Genomic DNA, 20,107 nt, shown 5'->3' with positions numbered 1-20,107 from the left:
GATGGAGACAGCATCCCTGGATGAGGAGCTCCCAGTGTCCCCGACTGCCAGCCTAACTCGAGACTTTAGCTGGGGACGGCTGTGACTTGAGGTGCTGTATTTAGATATACCCTTGTTATAATAGTTTACCCTGTATCAAAGCATCATCTTATAAGGAAAAACAAAAGAAACCACCAAATTGTTTAAGAGAGGGAAAGGCAAACCACGAATAGTCTTTGAATATATCTGTGCATTTGAGCTTTAATACGTAAAATACTGCTCATAGTTCACATGTGTCAGCCATATTCCCCCAAACTATAAGCAGACAAACCATCTGGAAGGGGTGATATGTGTTAGAACTGAGACATGTTACATATAAGTACCAAATCTTCAAGGAACAAATAAAACTAACAAAGTGGCATTTGAGGGTAGGCTGTCTTCCCAGTCAAGTGTAGGCTCTTTGCTCTGCACACGTGACAATTGCCGCTGACAGTTTGTATGATTACTGTTGCCGTCTCTACTTACTGTCTGCAGCCTTGAAACAACAGGTTCAAGATACCCCATTTCAGACACTGAGCCCACCTATTCTGATTGAGAGAGGGAGGGTGGGAGGGAGAGAGAGAGACAGAGACAAAGAGACAGAGAGACAGAGAGGCAGAGAGAGAGAGAGAGAGAGAGAGAGAGAGAGAGAGAGAGAAAGAGAGGCGGGGGGGGGGTGACCATTCCTGTTCCATCTCTCTCCCTCCTTGTTAGCAGCCCTTCCCTGTGCTGTTGCTCTGTTTGGTGTAAACCTGCAGAGAGGTAGAGAGGTGTGGTCAGGACTGTCAGGGAGGGAGGAGGGAGAGGCAGGCAAAATGGAGTAGATATTCCAGTTCTTTACATTCCCTCTCAACCCCTGTGGAATAATGCTTCATAAAACCAAAGCAAAGCCATTAAAGCTTCCAACGTCTGTAGAAACCCCTGTGGTTCAGGCCTGGGGCATAGAGGAGGCTGGCATAGTAACCCACAGGAGCAGGGCTGAGTTAGCAGCAAAGGACCTAGTCAGTTCCATGTCCAGCTGACCAAACCCATTTGGCGAACAGTGACAATCAAAGCGGTGTAATTATGAGTGTCTAGGCTGGAGGGAAGTCAAAGGTATCGCTTGCCACCCACACTCTGTGATGTCTTGCTTTTGTATCTTTGGACTGTAGACTGCTCTGTCATACATGGGTGCTGTAGACTTCAAAACTTCAACAGAAAACGGTCGAAGGAAATTATAGAAGAAAGTCAGATGATCACCCTAAAGCAGTAATCTATAAAGGAAACTGAGATATCTCCAATATTTTATTTATTGCATGATTATTCATAGAGGAAAAAATTCTATATGTGAAAACTGTTCTTTCATATAGATGCTTTAAAACACTGCCTTCATTGGAGAGATGGTCAGCAGTTTGGATCCTGTATTGTAGGGCTCTTGTAGAACCCATATTCAGTGACCCACACCAATTGTACCTCCATCTCCAGAGAACCCAACACCTCTGGCCTTCTCAGACAACTATGTGCACATGTACACACTCCTCACACAGGCACAAAACATAATTAAAAATAGTAAAAATGAATCTTTGAAAATGAAATCCTGCCTGAAGGTAGATGGATGGTAGAGACTGAAGGCAGATGGATGGTAGAGGCATGCTCCGAAAATGGAAGGAGGATAATAAATATTGGTCATCCTATATTTACTAGAGGCTAGAGTCATCCCCAAATTCACCTGAGTCTTATAATCGAGGATCAACGCAAAGTGAGAAACCAGATCAGTGTAGTACTAATTTTAAGCCTCTTTCTTATTCTTGGCACTGCAGGAAAGGTCTACTGGGCCTCTGGGGTCTTCACAGATGTTCTAAGAAAGCAACATCCCCAACGCTGGGCAGCCTACATGGACAGTGCTGCAGTGGGTAGGGTGAGAGGCTGGAGTCAAGCAAGCTGGGCAATCATGAGAGGCGCTTACATATTGGATAGGAGTCTGACCTACAGAGCCTCTCACTTTGAAGTTCTACGGTGTGTTCAGATAACTACAGCTGCAGGGATACTGCAGGACTGCCAAGCTCTGATTGTAAAAGCCTCATACAGCTGCCTCAATAATCAGTGCAGTCAATTAGATTTGCTCTAATCTAATTCTAAGTGGGTTGTCTTGTCAAAGTACAGAAAAGTATCTTCCCATAATTGATAAGTAATACGGAGAATTGAAAATGACAGTCAAGCTAACAGCTATTAAAATCCATTTAAAATGGAAACACCCAAGTTCAAAGTTTTTTTTTTGTTGTTGTTGTTTTTTTTTTTTTTTTTTTTTTACTTTAAGAAAACTCTTAAGAGTCTGGTACTTGCCTTCCTGTGGAGAAAGCAACCATCCCATCCCTCAACAAATTCCCCTTTCTTCTACAGTTTCCACTTTGCTCCTCTGATGTCATGAGACACCCCTTTAGCACTGCTTCCTGGTAACTCTGGCTGACACCCCACCCTTTCCCTACTGGGTTCATTTCCATAGGAAGGCCATTCCCACCGTGCAATCTGCTTTCAGTTCCTGCATTAATGAGCCAAACTTCTCTGCAAGAAAAATGTTCTCCACCATTTGAACGTACCCACATTTGCTTTGTTCATCTTGACTGAAGTTATTGCAAAACTTTTACAGATACTTACAAAGCAGTCACACTTCCCTGTGGCAATTTGCAGCCAAATGCTACCTGTGAGATCCTGGTAAAGTCCCTCCCTCTCAATGGGGAGAGGGAAGCATCCCTTATTTAAGATCCATCCTGATGAAAAACTGAAGAGCAACATGTCAAACCTGTCCATCTGTGCAGCTGTCTCAACCTCCTCAGCACAGTTGTCTTCTTCACAGAATCCAGCTCAGTGCTGAGGATCTGTGAGCCCCCAGGGTGGTAGAGGAAAATGAGAAAAACCTCACGTGTGCTTACTATGATAGGAGCAAAATATTCTGATCTTTGAAACTTTTTCCTTACAAAAGTTTCTGTACTTTTATGTGGTCGTTTCATAGTACTCTGATGAATGTCCAAGACGCTTAACTTTAAAACTAAAAGGGACGCTGTGAGACATTTGTCCCCATTGCCTGTGGCGACTCATTCGGAGACCTCTGGTGGCTCTTTGGAACTGTGGGATAGCACTGTACTACACAACTATGAAGCCTCCATCTTTACACAACTACGTGTGATAAATAGTTTATAACTTAGGCATAGAAAATAAGAGGATGGGATAATTATAACACCATATCATAACCGTTTTGTGAACATATATCTTCTCTCAAAATAATTTACTGATCCAGACGTGGTGGTGCACTCCTTTAATTCCATCACTTGGGAGCAGAGGCAGGCAAATCTCTGGGTTTAAAGCCAGGCTGGGCTATTTAAGAAGCTCCAGACCCTCCAAGGCTCCACAGTAACACACTGTCTTAGAAATACAAGTGAACAAAGCCCCAAACCCACAGGGTCTCATTGTGTTAAGATCATATTTTTTGAATGGAATGAGGTGGTACCGTGGTGTTTTCCTGATTTACTGTGCCACTGAAGCAAAGCCCTGAGACAGGAGACTGGTTGGAATCACCACTGAGCTGGCACACAACAGGATGCAGAGGTCTTAGGTGATAGCCCTGTATCTAAAGGACCCCAAGAGTTCTCAGCCCAGCACTCTAGCCTTTCCTCTTGCATTGGTTTTGAAGATCTCCTTTGTCTTAGTCTTAGTTTCTATTCCTGCATAAAACACCATGACCAGGAAGCAAGCTGGGGAGGAAAGGGTTTATTCAGCTCACACTTCCACACTGCTGTTCATCACCAGAGGAAGTCAGGACTGGAACTCAAGCAGGTCAGGAATGTTACTGGCTTTCTCAGCCTGCTTTCTTATAGAACCCAGGTCTACCAGCCCAGGGATGGCACCACCCACAATGGGCTGGGCCCTCCCCTCTTGATCACTAGTTGAGAAAATGCCTTACAGCTGGATCTCATGGAGGCATTTCCTCGAGGGAGGTTCCTTTCTCTGTGGTAAAGCTTGTGTCAAGTTGACAGGAAACCTGCCAGTCCACCCTTCATGCCACTGTCTACTTTAAATACCCAGCACTGTGGCTTCATTAAACAGAAGCTGCCAAGTCGAGTGAAGCCTAAACAACCCTCAGATGCTCCGTTTAAATTTTTCAGCCTTCCTAAGCAAAAACTTGGTTCATTTAAAAATAAGAAAGCCTGTGTATGTTCTGTATCGCCTGGGCGAGCATTGCTGCCCCTGACAGAAGTCGGAAGAGGAGCCCGAACTGCAGCCACCTCTGCTCCTCTTCCGCTCTCTCCTGAAGCCAGTATTGGCTGCAGGCATGCTAGGTGCGAGAGGAGTTTGCCACGAACTCAGAGTCACTATGTGTTGTCAAGGAACGAAATGAGATTGAGAGGGGGAAAAAAGGAAACCAGGGTTTAAAACCGAATGCATATTGATCCATTTAAGTTGAGAAACTCCAGTGCACATTCAAACCCTGTCTGGAGTTGGCGTGGCATAGTACATGAAGATGCGGTAGAGAAATGCCGTTCTTTTAACATGTTTATAAACTTTATTATAAAAGCTTGTGCGTAAATGAAAGCATCCTATGCCAAGATTGGCCATAGCTAAAATCTGTAGAGGGTAATGAACTTGGGTGGGCCTCTGGAATAGACGCTGTAGAGCTTCACATTCCATTTTACACTCTCAAGATAGAATAAGGTTATGGGCTTATCTAGTACCCCGAACAAAAGGTCCACGGTGGTGTTAGAAGCAGAGCAGTCAACTCTGCATCCTCTGTCTTAGCTCAGGCCTTCCCATCCTCCACACAGCTCTTCTTCCTCTCCCTGCCATGGTATTTCATACTCATGTGCACATGTGTTTACGTGTGTCTTATTGGTTAGAGTCTGCATATGGGAGAGAATATGTGTTTATATGTTCGTGATCGTGTTGCCTCATGTAACATTCTCAGTTCATCCATTTTCTTGTAAATTTTTTAACTTCATTTTTATTTAAACTTGAGTATTATTCATATGTATATGTCTATATTTAATTATCCACTCATCCACTGATGGGAAACTACGCTGACTTAATCCTTTGCCAAAGCAAGAGAAGCAGCAAGAAACAGGTGAGCACAAAGATCTTCGTGTTACCGTGGGTTCTCTGCTTCATTTTGTCCAGAAGGAAATAGAGGAGTCATGTTGGAGTCCCAGTTTAAATTTCTTGAGAAACCTCCAAAATGATATCCCCAATGGCTGTATTGATTAGCATTCCAACGACAGTGACAGACTCTCTTCATGTCCATTCAAACATTTGTTGTCAGAGTTGTCAATCCTGACTGGTACTTTAATGTAGTTTTAATATGTATTTTTTTTTTAATGTCTAAGGTTACTAAACATTTTGAAAACAGTTGTTGGCCATTTGCATTTCTTTTTTAGAAACTGTCTACTTAGTCCACTTGTCTATTTGTTAATTGGCAATTTTATTCGCTTGGTAATTAATTTCTGCAATATTTTATAAATGGGGGATATTAGCCCTTTATCTGAAGTACATCCAGCAAAGATTTCTCTCTCTCCCATTCTGAGGGCTATTTACTGTGCTTATTGTTTTCTTTGTTGTAAAGTTTAAAATATAGATGTTTAGGGGCTGGACAGCTGGCTCAGTTGTTACAAGCCTGGCTACTCCTTCAGAGGACCCAGGTTCAAGGTCTAGCACCAAACCACTGACTTACAACTGTCTGTAACTCTCTTTCCTGGGGACCGAACTGCTTTGGAACTAGGCTCCTTGTGCTAGGCATGCATGTGATGCCTAGATATTCATGCAGGCAAAACACACATACATATAAAGAAAAAGAAAATGAAATCCAAATTTTAAAATCACATTGTTCATTCCTTTCATTTGTAACGATACACCTATAACTCATAAGTACCCAAAGAGTCCTGCTGCCTCGGTCATGACTCCCAGCCCAGACATAGAATATCTAACAAAAGTATCACTACCAACCATGAGAAACTTTGTTTGAACTGTTGGACAGGGAGGTCTAAGGGACCCCAAAAGCTTATGTGCTATTGCCAGTAGACTTGACTGCCTGTTAGAACTGGGAAGTAGGACCTATTGCTTAAGACACCACACACTTTAGACACAGGACTTAGAGGGATCCACCTGGAACAGAAGTGGAAGCTTCCTTGATGAAGATTCTCTCTCTTGTTATCCAAATGTACTCTTCGAGATATCAGGGGTAGGGGAGATAGTCCTGACCACCTGTAAAGCCTAGGAACCACAACAATTCCTTGTCTGCCAATTACCTAACCTGATAGTGCAGTGGTGGCATTTATATCTTGGGGACAATCAATAACTGTAGATTTAGGGTCTGTTCACCTGGATGGAGTTAATGTCTGGTACTGTAAAACTAGCTACCCATATGTGACTGGAGAGGTCATAGACCCCAAAAAAGAACCTCCTACTGCCATTTTCCTAAACCAATATTATTTCTAATTATATTCTACTTGCACAGTTGGTACACCTACAATACAACACCTACACCTAAGGCTTGGAAAAGGGGGTGGGAAGATTGTAAGAGCCAGAGCACCAGGATCCCTGCTGTTAGACAATGTTTTGTGCTCATGGAAACTCAACAACACGATTGCCTAAACAGAATCTGCATGATACCAGTCAACTCGGATAAAGGAAAAGTCATAAGGCCCCGCCCCTCGATGAACAGCTACAGGCAATGAATGGGTGCTGAGAGAGGAAGACTAGTCTTCTACAGGGTCATCTCCCTGACAGACTATCCAGGCCTAGGCTGTCAGCCCTGAACATGTATACACTAGAGGCATCACTAGATGAGATGAGTTCAGTAGGTTATATACAGGTGCACACATGTGCACACACGCGCGCACACACACATATATACAGTAGTTGTATGAAATTCATAGAAACAAATTGAAAAGAGTGAATGGCTAAATGTAAGCATAAATGTCTCCCTATAGTGTAAACTGATTGTCATAAAAACCACAGTGGGGGTGACCAAAGGACTACAAGGGTAAAGCTGCTTGTTACCAAGGCTGATGACCCAACACGGATCCAGGGATCACATGGTGGAAGATGTGAACCAACTCCCACAGACTGTTCTCTGACATCCATATGCATGTGGTGGCACATGAGTGCCTTCCAACTCTACATGAACACATGCAATACAAGTTAGTTCAAAAATAAAACAGGTCTCCAAGTCCACAATCAGCTAGATTCACTGTTTCATTTAAAATATACAAGAAGAAACTTAATCTCATTACCACATATTGCCAAGCCTGGCACCACACTTCTGTAACCTCAGCTACCTGGGAAGCAGAAGACAGAGGAGCTCAGATTCTAGCCAGCCTGGGAAACCTCTTGAAATTCTCTCTCTCTCTCTCTTCTCTCTCTCTCTCTCTCTCTCTCTCTCTCTCTCTCTCTCTCTCTCTCTCTCTCTCGGTCTTTGTCTCTCTGTCTGTCTCTGTTTCTCTGTCTCTTTCTCTCGGTCTTTGTCTATCTGTCTCTGTCTCTCTGACTGTCTCTGTTTCTCTGCCTCTCTGTCTCTCTCTATCTCTCTCTCAGTCTTTGTCTATCTGTCTCTGTCTCTCTGTCTCTGTCTTTCTGTCTCTGTCTCTATGTCTCTGTCTCTCTGTCTCTATCTCTATGTCTCTGTCTCTCTGTCTGTCTCTGTTTCTCTGTCTCTCTCTGTGTCTCTTTCTCTTGGTCTTTGTCTATCTGTCTCTCTGTCTCTGTCGGTCTCTCTGTTTGTCTCTCTCTCTCTCAGTTAAAATTCAGAGCTCATTGGTAGAGTGCTTGCCTGGCATGTGGAAACCTAACACAGAAAGAAAATGAATGTCACATTTAGAAGTCTGAGAGCATGGAAGGGAAGAGAGTGAGGAACGGGCAGAGGAAGGGGGTTACAGAAGTGTGCCTGTCTTCCCTCACACGGAGCGGTGGTGAGTAACAATACTGTTCTTAGCACAAGAACAGTTCTTTTCTCAAAGCAAGAAGGTCAGAATATGACTTCCACCTCTACTTATCAAGAGGTTTGGATTCTTACCTTCAAAGTCCACATCTCCAACTAACTTGCTCTTTCCTGTCACAGGATCTTGTACATAGTTGATACCCACATCAATGACTGCTGCGCCTTCTCTGACCATGTCAGCCGTAATCAACCTGGGAATACCTGCGAACAAAACAGTCATAAGACATTTAAATACAGATGTGGTTGCTGGGAATTGAACTCAGGACCTCTGGAAAAGCAAGAGAAGACAGTGCTTTTAACCTCTGAGCAATCTTTGCAGCCCCAGGATACAGGGATAAACAAACAATTCTCAACTGAGGAACATCAAATGGCTGAGTAGCACCTAAAGGAATGTTCACCATCCTTAGTCATCAGGGAAATGCAAATCAAAACAACCCTCAGATTCCACCTCACACCAATCAGAATGGCTAAGATCAAAAACTCAGTTGACTGCAGATGCTGGTGAGGATGTTGAGAAAGAGGAACACTCCTCTGTTGTTGGTAGGATTGTAAGCTGGTACAATCAGTCTGGAAATCAGTTTGTAGATTCCTCAGAAAATTGGTCATAGTACGACCTGAGGACCCAGCTATACCACTCCTGTGTATATACCCAAAAGATGCTTCAACATATAACAAGGGCACATGTTCCACCATGTTCATAGCAGCCTTATTTATAATAGCCAGAAGCTGGAAAGAAACCAGATGTCCTTCAACAGAAGAATACATACAGAAATTGTGTAATTTACACAATGGAGTATAAATAATGACGTCATGAAATTCTTAGGCAAATGAATGGATCTAGAAAAATATCATCCTGAGTTAGGTAACCCAATAACAAAAATATACCCATGGTAAGCACTCACTGATAAGTGGATATTAGCCCGAAAGCTCGGAATAACCAAGATACAATTCATAGACCACATGAAGCTCAAGAAGAAGGAAGACCAAAGTGCAGATGCTTCAGTCCTTAGATGGGGGAACAAAAATATTCTTAGGAGAAAATATGGAGACAAGGTTTGGGGCAGAAACTAAAGAAAAGCTCATCCAGACACTGCCCCACATGGGGATCTAGCCCATATTCAGCCACCAAACCCAATATTGCTGATGCCAAGAAGTGCATGCTGAGAGGAGCCTGATATAGCTGTCTCCTGAGAGGCTCTGCCAGACCATGACAAATACAGAGGTAGATGCTGGCAGCCAACCATTGAACTGAAAATGGGGTCCTCAGTGGAGGAGTTAGAGAAAAGACTGAAGGAGCTAAAGGGGTTTGCAACCCCATAAGAACAACAATACCAACCAACCAGAGCTCCCAGGAACTAAACTACTATCCAAAGAGTTCACATGGACGGACCCATGGCTCCAGCTGCATATGTAGCAGAGGATGGCATTGTTGGGCATCAATGGGAGGAGAAGCCCTTGGTCCTGCCAAGGCTTGATGCCCCAGTATAAGGGAATGTCAGGATGGGGAGGCAGGAGGGGTGGAAGGGGAGGAAAAAAAAGAAATCATCTTTTGTAGACAAAAATGAAAATAAGACAAAGAAATCCCCCCCAAAATAATAAAATAATTACTGTAAAAAAAAAAAAAACACTTAAATACTTCAGCATTTTTCCATGTCTTAAGAGTAAACCCTTTGCAAGTAAGAGACCAGCTGATTATTGGTCATTGGGCAGAAGGACAAGATGATCAGAGAAGCACATCTGGCTTTTGAGGAACAACTGGCCTAGAGCTGTTCTCTGCCCTCAGAGATTGCCTTCCTGGCCTCTCCAGATGAGCATTTGTTTGAGCAGCACGCTTGTGTCTAACACAAACTCAGAGAAATGACGTTTCGAAGAAAATGGAAAGCTACTTGGGAATTGGAGAGGGGAAGCATATGTGGGAAGGAAAACTGATAGCCCTAACTCCTCCTCTGTGGTATGATACAAGCACGCTCACCAGCTCCAAACAGAAACACTGTCTTTCGTTCTTTTCTGGTTTCCTTTGATCCCTGTGTCTACACAGGCTCTGAACATGCATGCTAGAGCAGGTGTTCTCATTCTGCTCCCTTCTGGTTGAAAAGAGAGATCTGTAGAGATAATATGCCACCATCTGTGATCTAGAACTAGTACTGGCTAACCCCCAATGACACTGCTGGGTTGTTTTGTTTCCCTTTAGGAGTGACTCTTGAGCTCATTCAAAACAGTGCACCAACATAACAGTGCACTGCCACACCTGACATTGTGTGTGTTGACTGAGTTCAGCTGGATGCTCAGACTTAGATGGTTATGTAACCAGAGTCAGGTAAGTTCTGACTGGAGCCATCTGAAGACATGATATAGGGGTCTGAAGTAGCTCGCCCATGGCTGCAGTTGATGCTCAGGGTAAACTAGTACCTCAGGCTAGGTTGAGATTGTCACTAGTCCAGTGTGTGTAAACTTTCTCTGGAGCCTGTGCTCATCCAGTCTGGTAGCTGACTACCAAGTATGCAGAAGGCAGATAGAAAGTAGATGCTGCCAACCCCTAGAGGCAAAAATCCTGAGACTAGCTTCTCATTCTCTCATTCTCTCAGTGAAGAAATAATAGCGCCCATTCAGATTCACGAGCCCCTCCTAGTGGGAGTGCTTGAAGAACCCATGGCATTTCTCACCTACTCTGTGGACAGAGGGCTGACGAGTGGTTGACTCACATCGGTTGTGTGTCCTTTGCCGGTAGCTCACTAACATGATAAATTTAATATGGGAGCATTTTGAAAAAATCCTACCTGTTCCTTGGTTAGGCACCTACTTCTAGCCTTTCAAGTGTCCTTTGAACATGCCAAATAGCTTCAGTGTTGCCTTGTGAAGTACAGTTCTCGCTTAGGTGGGATGGTCAGACCCATAGAATGGTCAGTGCTAATACAGTTGCTGCAGATGTGCAGTCCCTGGCTGCAGAGGCACCAGCATTGGAGCTGCATCGTCATTCCACGTAGGGATACAAACTTCATCAGTTCTAATGTTCCCACTGACCAGATCGGTCTCCAGAGTCAGCCATTAAATCTCCGTTCCTCCTTATACAGAAAAATGAGACATACACTGGTTATAGCTTCAGGGGACTTCCTCAAAGGCAAACACTTGGATTACTGTAAAATAATTATTAAGTAGTCATTGTTCTCTTTAGCCAAGATTAAAATCTATATTTAAATCCTATGAGATCTCAGACAATTTCAGATTGGCAATGGACAATAACCACACTTTTTAAAGCACAAGGAAACTTGAACTTCATTTTAATTCCCAGAAATACTACAAAATAGAAAAGTGTTTGTCTTTTTCCTACTAAGGGCATTTACTAGTATGTCTACTGTAGAAATGTTGAATAATATTGAAAAGCTTATGACCAAAATGAAAATATTTTCATAACATCCAAAAGTAAAAGGTATTAAAATTTTCATTACATTTCTTTCTAGAATTTTAAAATATTTAGTAGATATAAAATATGATGCCTAAAATTCATATATATACATATATATATCACTTCATCATTAAAATTTAACTGTGATTCTTTTCCCATTTCATCAATTATTTGAAACTTAAAAATTAGACCAAATAAATCATGAGTTGCTATTATTCCTGTATCATTTCTAGGTTTTGTATTAATGGGTCATGCAGTAATGGTCCCTTGTATGCGGTAACCATGGATACATTTTGCTGCACCAAGATTGCAGAAATTTTCCACTGGATGTTTGAAAAGAACATGAGTCCATGTAGGTTGGATGGAAACACGACTGACAGATCTGTGGCTGATTAAATAGTGCATCCCCAACAGTACAGCTGGTGAGCGTACCCACCTAACACAATAGCCACGGGAGCCCACCAAAGGCCTTTGTCCTTTGTCACTATTTGATCAAGAATTTGGACCCACACACTGGTGTTGTGATAATGATTTCCTCTCTCTTCTCTTGCTTTCCTTTCCATTTTATTCTCCCAGGTCTGATGTCAGAGGTGGGGCTGATCCTTACACAGGTTTACATACGTTCTTGTTCTCTGAAATCCTGTCACAGTCAAGAGAAGAAGCTCCAGCGAGCCAACAGGAACACTTAAGGTCTGTAGCTGGCAAAGAGTGATTTCAGCTGGAGCTGGTCTAGACTGGTCATCTCCCAGGCAACCACGGGTGGCAGCAGATACCTGAGCATCCCTGGTTACAGGCAGGTGAGATGGGTCAAAGCCACTACAGACTCTCAAAAGCTGTTTGTAAAAGGTGTTGCTTTGGCACCTGGGCTTTGAGACATTTTGGTACCAATAGCTGAATGGGCCATATTTGAAAACAAGGCACAGTTGGCTACAATAACAGCAGGTGATGACTTTGGAATGATGGATTCTAAGTGTCAAGAAGAATTTGAAAGACAAAAAAATGTGTAATTCTCAATAAGTGCTGAATGTGGTTCAAATTCAGTAAGAACCATGGTGTAGTATTTCAACTTCACCTTTCAGGAGGGTTTTCTTGGCAAAGCTGCCTGCATCTGGCCTGGTCCAAAACAGGGCTTCTCATCTTTTTCCACCATGACTCCTATCACCCAAAAAATTTCTACATGATCTTGGGTATATAAGTATAAAATGGGCAAACAGATCAAATACTGACATAAATGATAGATTTATTTTAAAAGAAATCTTGGGTATACATGTAATCCCAACATTTTATTAAAAATAAAGCTATGTTTGCATACTTGTTTTTTACAGAAAAAAATAAATGCTAACTGGCTATTTCATACTTCGAAATGCAAAACATAAACATCTTTCAGAGCTCATCAACATTTGCTGTTTTAGGCTTTGTTTGTTTGTTTGTTTTAAACGTGATATCGCTGCGTAGTTCCGCCTGTCCTAGAACTCACTGTGAAGACTAGGCTGGCCTTGAACTCACAGATGTCTTCTTGCCTCGGCTTCCTGAGTGCTGGGATTAAAGGTGTAGTTACCATACCTGGCCTGGTATTTTGATTTATGTTTTTCAGTGGTAAGAATTCAACCACACATCACACATAGGACAAAAATGGAAGAAGTCTGTTTAGGGTCATTTCAGAAATTTATTAAAATTATGACCTAATCCCAAGCCCAAACTGAATTAACAGGTTTTTATGTGACTTAAATCATTACCTTTAAACAGCAATTTTAAAAGTCAAACATTTGTAATATAATATAATCCCAAGAAACACTAATTTGGCAATTTCATGATGGACAATATTAAGTCTTTATTTTCTGTAATTAAACCATTATTTTCTCTTCTTTCCTTCTTCCCTTCCCTCCATCTATCCATCTATTTCTCTGTTTATTTCTTCTGAGGCAGGGTCTCCTGGCACCCCAAACTGGCCCCAAACTCAAGATATAGTGAAAGTTGACCTTATAATCCCAATCTTCCTGCCTCCACCTCCCAAGTACTGGTATCACAGGTGTTTACTACCATGACTGGATTATGTGGAACTTCTAATTGAGCCCAGGACTTGTTCACACAGTAAAAACTCTTCCTGTTGAGTCACATCCCCGGCCCACCACTTCTCTGTAAGACCAGAAAGCTTTGTGAGTACAGTAAAAACATTGCAGTTCTCAATATGCCATAGTCTGGAATCTGAGCTGAAATGTTGTCTTAGTCCAGGTTTCTATTCCTCCACAAACATCAAGACCAAGAAGCAAGTTGGGGAGGAAAGGGTTTATTCAGCTTACACTTCCACAGTGCTGTTCATCACCAGAGGAAGTCAGGACTGGAACTCAAGCAGGTTAGGAAGCAGGAGCTGATGTCACTTACTGGCTTGCTTCCTCTGGTTTGCTTAGCTTCCTTTCTTATAGAACCCAGGTCTACCAGCCCAGGGATGGCTCCACCCACGATGGGCTGGGCCCTCCCCCCCTTGATCACTAGCTGAGAAAATGCCTTACAGCTGGATCTCATGGAGGCATTTCCTCAACTGAGGCTCCTTTCTCTGTGATAACTCCAGCTGTGTCACACTGACACACAAAACCCGCCAGTACAGTATCTGTAATTCTCACAAAGTCCTAAGAGTGGTGCATCTTTCAAGAAAGAGGCAGCATCTGAACAGCCTACGCTAAATCTTTGTCTCTCATAGTGCGTATAGAGCTTAAGTGCAAAGATCCTGGCAGGTGCGGTTAACAAATTCACAGTGGACTGCACTTAGGCGTCCCTCCTCTGTGTGCAACTAGGACAACAAGGGACAGGAGTGTTCCTGAGTCTGGAAGAGTGTCTTGCCAAGGACCAGAGGCATCTGTCTATTCCTGCTTGCATTTCTGTGATCAATATTTTTCCTGCATTCATTATGAGTGTTCTGTCTCATCCAACTCATGTTAGTTGTAAAACATACTCAAGCTCCTTTTGTTCCTCACTGTCCCTGTGGGTTCTGAGGACATCCTTCAGGGCTGCATCAGTGCTGAGCTTCTAACTTCTAGAGCCACAGTGCCTTCCAAGTCTTCAGCTTCTACATTCTCTTTGATTTTCAAGGAAAAAAAAAATCTTCCTTTTGCTAACTAATTCATTTCTGATCCTTTGTATACTTCTGACCTAACCGTTCTGTTTAAGAAGAGAGAAATAATAGGAATAAAATTTGTATTATAAATATCTAGAAAAGGCCCTGTGCTAATGACTTTGTTGCCAGCTCCTGGCAGTACTGGCAGGTGGCGGAAAGTTTTGGGGGCAGGGATAATGAAAGGCAGTTGGATTTCAGGTGTGTCTGTGACAGAGGTACTAGGACCTGGGTTCCGGATTCTCTGGGTCTCCTGCCATGAGAAGGTGAGTGGTTTCTTGTGCACACTGTTACTATGATGCCCAGTTTTAACACGTGCCCCAAACAGTGGAGCCAACTCACTATGGATAAAAACAAAAGCAAAACAACAACAAAAATACCCGACAACAACAAAACCCTAAAGCCCAACATTTAAAAGAGGCCACTGCTGGTTGATTAGCTCAGATATTCTATGATGGAAAGCTGAATAACAACTGGTACTTTATGGTTGTCTGGTTTATGGTACTTTATGGTTCATTTTGATGAAGATTTGAAAGATATAAATGTCAGAAAATATAGATCAGGCTCTGAATGTGAAGTGTCCAACAAGTTCAAATTATCATTATCTTATTTTTGGCCTGTCAGCAGATATATTTCTGAATTTGAAACAAGAAGCAATCCATTAATTTGCAACAATACGCCAGTGATCCGATTTCCCAGAAAACCCCTACCTTAATATTCTGGAGTTTTCGGAATTTTCTTATCAGTTGTCTACATTTCCAACTAAGTAGTTAAGTAGGTTTCCAGTGACCAGCATTCTGAGTCATTTAGTCAAATGTGAAATTGAGTTGCTGTATGCCTAAAATCTTATCATTAGATTTCCTATATTACAAATGTAATGACACACGAAAGCTTGTGGCAGGCTGTGAAAACAAGCTGCCATCTTTCCCACAAGCTAAAATAATATCTATCTATGAATTTATTTCTGGCAGAAGAAAAGATTTGTTATTAATCTAGGATTTAAAAATTAACTTAGATGGTCACACTATTCAGATAGAATAGTCTCACGACAAAAAGTATGGTTTGCTATTCGGGTAACACTCATGGAGTGATGACATCTAGTTGCTAATTAGACCATCAGTGGATGCTTACAGGATTACATTGATTTGGGTACTATAGCTGGCTAATCAGGTGTTGCAATTTGCCATTCTCTCATTCTTTACATGGACAATAAAACAATCCACCCCTATCCTTTAAGCAAAATGCACTGAATAAAATAAGGTAGCAGTGCCTAAGGTTGCAGGTACCAATCTTCACGGTACTGGCTTAAGTTCTTAGTACAAAGCATAGCCTTTCCCACTGGTGTTAAGTGTGACGTTACTTCTTATTAGACACAATGATAAATGGGTCTCTTCATACACCAATGTGACAGGTGCAGAACTGTGCACACACAAAATAAAGTCTCCTCCCCACAGCCCCTCCTATCACAGCCATCTTCACGCCTTTATGAAACTAAACGGCCCAGTCCAGGATCCTGATAAAAGGAAGTACTGTATTTACACATCGCTCTAATTAGTAAAGTTCAAAGAGCTCTGTAAACATTACCTAATTAAGGCCCACAATGATTCAGTGAAGCAAGAGAGCTTTACCCATTATCCTTACTCACAGAAGCTAGATTTTGAGGTACTGAGAAGCCAAATGATTTCTTGGTTTCACAATGTTGAGTCAGAGGTGAGGCTGGGACAAGACCAGAGCTCCAGTTCAGATATAAAACTAGCACCAGGGATATGCATATTCAGGTGGGTTACTCCTGCAGCTGAAGTCATCCAGAGCTGCAGTTCAGATATAAAACTAGCACCAGGGATATGCATATTCAGGTTACTCCTGCAGCTGAAGTCATCTAGAGCTGCAGTTCAGATATAAAACTAGCACCAGGGACATGCATATTCAGGTTACTCCTGCAGCTGAAGTCATCCAGAGCTGCAGTTCAGATATAAAACTAGCACCAGGGACATGCATATTCAGGTTACTCCTGCAGCTGAAGTCATCCTACTTCAACAGCAAGTGTAGCAGGTGCAATTTGTGTGGATGCATGGTTTCTTCTAAATCAAGAAACGTTTTCTAAAGTATTATTTGCTTCGGAGGCAAACATATGAGGGACAAAGATGGACTAGCTCTCTTAGCTGTGTTTGTGTAGCTGAGATTATAGTATCTAAGAGAAGATTGTAAAATTAAGGAATTATTTGTTATTAATAATCCCAGAGGCTTCACTCTGTTAGGGAAGCCAAGAGAGAAAGTAGATGATACCAGGTCGGGCAGAAAGCAGAAATGGAAAGAAAGAGTCAGATGACTAGTTGTCAGGAAGAGCCTACTTCCTCCTGCTAGGCTCCTGTCCTAAAGTTTGCAGACCCTCTCAGACAAGAACCATGAGCTTGGGACTCAGTGTTCAACATCCCGAACCATGGAGAGTCATTCAGACTGAAACCATAATGTTAGCTGGATAGAATCCCCATTAACGGCCAGACTATTCCCTCCTAAGTATCTTCCTATTCTTTCTAGGAAATCTCAATGAGAGCTGAGTTAGAGGACAGCCACACAGCACACTCTGTTCTTTCTGTAGTTCTTTCTCTGTTGTCTTTGCTTCCTAACTAAAGCATGGCTTCAAGATGTCAGAAAAATCATGTTCACAGCAAAGGCAACATCTGTGGATGCCAGGATAGGGACACGGTTGTTAGCAGAGCTAAGGACTGTGGTCTGTACTATATTACATCAGCTTGAAATGCAGAATTTTCGTGGGGTTTGCAAATTCACAGGAAAGCTATTAAATAGTCTCATTGGCTTCTATCTCAAAACCTTTCCCTGCAAAGCTCATGAGATACATGCTCCTCTTTTGTTCCTGTAAGCAAATCTTACTCTCCACAAAGGGATACTGCTGAATTTGTGGGTCTGCATAAGGACATAGCTTGGAGGCTGATGAGCTAAATATCCAAATATTTGTATTAACAAATACAATTTTATATGTGGAACACAGAAGTCAAATGGGGTGGGTTTCAAATGCCTCAAACTCTTTATTCCGTGCTCCTGTGGTGTACATTGTGTGCCAGTGTGCTTACACAGTGTCATACACATAGGGGACAGAGGACAATATTAAGTACCATTCATTCCCCAGTTGCTGACCACCACAGGGTCTCTCATTTGCCTGGAATTGGTCAAGTAGGATCTCCCATGCTCCACCTTCACAGTGTAGAATTATGTGGTGTGATGATCTGTACATGTTTGGCCTGGGGAGTAGCACTTTAAGAAGGTGTAGTGTTGTTATAGTGAGTATGTCTCTGTGGGTGTGGGCTTTAAGACCCTTGTCCTATCCTAGCTGCCTGGAAGCCAGTCTTCTCCTGTTTGCCTTAGGAACAAAATGTAGACCTCACAGCCCCTCCCATACCATGCCTACCTGGATGCCACCATGCTCCTACCTAAATGATAATGAACTGAACCTCTGAACCTTTAAACCAGTCCCAATTAAATGTTGTCCTTATAAAAGTTCCCTTGGTCATGGTGTCTGTTCACAGAAGTCAAACCCTATTTAAGACATGTGGGTTCTGGAGAAGGAATCAGCCTCATGCTGCAAGACAAGTACTTTTTGACAGAAATAATTTCTCCGCCTCTGTTTTTTCTTAACTTGTTTTTGAAATGTGTTTATTTTTAGTGTACATGTATTGGTATTCAGTTTGAAGGTATGTTTGTGTGTCACATGTATGCACTTCCGTGGAGGCCAGAAGAGGGCATCAGATCCCCTGAAGCTGAAGTTAGCGATGGTTGTGACCCACTGAGTGCTGCTCCAGGCAACTGCACACCGTCCCTTAATTACTGAACCACATCTCTGGCCCTGAAAAGTTTGTGTGAAAGAAAACTGTTTTCTGGGTTAATAGTTTAAAACAACCAAAGGACTGAGATGTATGAACTAAAAGGAGAAGATGGGGATAGACTAGGAAACAACCATCCCAAAGCTGCACCCTGGATGCGACCCAGTCCAAGATGAGAGTCAAGCAGCTGCACTTCTGCTTTAGAGATATAGCTCCCAGAGGCCAAATAATCTAATTAACACATTGAGATAAAATGGATAGGTACAATCTGGTTTTATAATTCCAGTCATCTCCTTTACATGCAGCTGTAGACAGCTCCCTGTTCCTCCACACTTAATCATTAAAGCAGCTATGATTTTCATGTTCTGTGTCTCATACATGCAATATACAAAGAAGAAGGAGGAGGAGGAGGAGGAGAAGGAGAAGAAGGAGAAGAAGAAAAGGAGGATGAGGTGAAGGAGGATAAGAGGAAAAGGAAGAAGAAGCGGAGGAGAAGGAGGAGAAAAAGAAGAAGAAGAAGAAGAAGAAGAAGAAGAAGAAGAAGAAGAAGAAGAAGAAGAAGAAGAAGAAGAAGAAGAAGAAGAAGAAGAAGAAGAAAGAGAGAAAGAAAGAGAGAGAGAGAAAGAGAGAGAGAGAAAGAAAGAAAAGAAAGAAAGAAAGAACTTATTTTCTAGACTCAGAATTTCAAAAGCCAAGGACAGAAGGATTCAACTAAATCAGAAAACACAAAGAGTAAATAGGAAAAAATTAGAATAAGGTTTCTAGGGAAAGTCTAGGGAACCTGGCATGTCTTAGAGACCTAACAAGATTTGCTGCACAACATTTGTGAAATTTAAAAGTGAAGGCCTCTTTTCCACCTCTTGGAGGTAAGGAAAGTGATATGATCCCAAATAATTTTAAAGCTTGAAATTCAGCTTAGAAATCTGCCTAAGACACTTCCAAAGAGTCTACCAGTGTGTCATAATTAGCAGAAAACTTGAAGCAATTGAACACAAAGATGCTACAACAAAAGTGGGAACATGCCAGCAGGCGCATGTACAATGAGCGAGTCAATCACCAGAAGAACAGATGCCTATCTCACTGGGTCTGTGTGCACACAATCATGAAAATTAAATGTCTCCACCGTGTCTTGATATTTAGATGCAATCTTAGGGAAAACAAATGAAGACTTTCAGTAGGTTAAACTTTGGTTTCTACTGCTTTTAAAAAATGGAATGAATTTTGGGAGAGGGTTGGGCTGTAGTTTGAGACTGTTCCCCAAGAATTCATGGGCTAGAGGTTTGTTAAGAGGTGGTGACTAGTAGAACATAGTTATGTTTCTGGGGTTCTGTTGATTGGGATTAATGCAGTCCATTCAGGACTTTGTTTGGTTCCTATGAGAGAAAGAGAAAGAGAGAGAGAGAGGAAAGAGAGAGAGAGAGAGAGAAATGGGTCTGGGCCTGGCTATTCATTGTATCCAATAAATTCACTTTCTTTGTCTGAAAATGAAGTAAGTCATCAAACAATCCATCTGGGAGCCATCAGTTTTTAAAAGAATAGTAACAGCATACCAGAGCACATAGAGCAACACATACAATAAAGGTAAATGTTCTTTTACTAAAGTGTGAGTTAAATATTAAGACAAGAAATGAATTGCATGTTTCATTAGAGGCCTAATTATTTCCATCTTGCCTTCTATTCAGCACACTAGGATTCCTGCCAAGGCATGTGGTTGCACCGTGCATTCAAAAGCAAAAATGTCCACTCTGAGTCTGGGCCTGGTTATTCATTGTATCCAG

General features: G+C 42.1%; 1 protein-coding gene across 2 annotated transcripts in view; it reads right to left on the bottom strand.

Moving 5' to 3' along the window:
* MTHFD2L (methylenetetrahydrofolate dehydrogenase (NADP+ dependent) 2 like) overlaps window positions 1-20,107 on the bottom strand; it is an 84,423-nt gene that overhangs the window by 12,725 nt on the left and 51,591 nt on the right. For both annotated transcript variants that reach the window (XM_080913813.1, XM_080913812.1), the window contains one exon: window positions 8,054-8,179. In XM_080913813.1, the coding sequence (XP_080769939.1) occupies window positions 8,054-8,179 (126 nt within the window). The remainder of the gene's footprint in view (window positions 1-8,053; window positions 8,180-20,107) is intronic.

This window comes from Micromys minutus (genome assembly GCF_963924665.1).
Source record: "Micromys minutus genome assembly, chromosome: 1".
In the NCBI taxonomy this organism is placed as follows: domain Eukaryota; kingdom Metazoa; phylum Chordata; class Mammalia; order Rodentia; family Muridae; genus Micromys; species Micromys minutus.
Note: the sequence above shows the minus strand (reverse complement) of the source record. Positions and strands in the feature narration are given on the sequence as shown.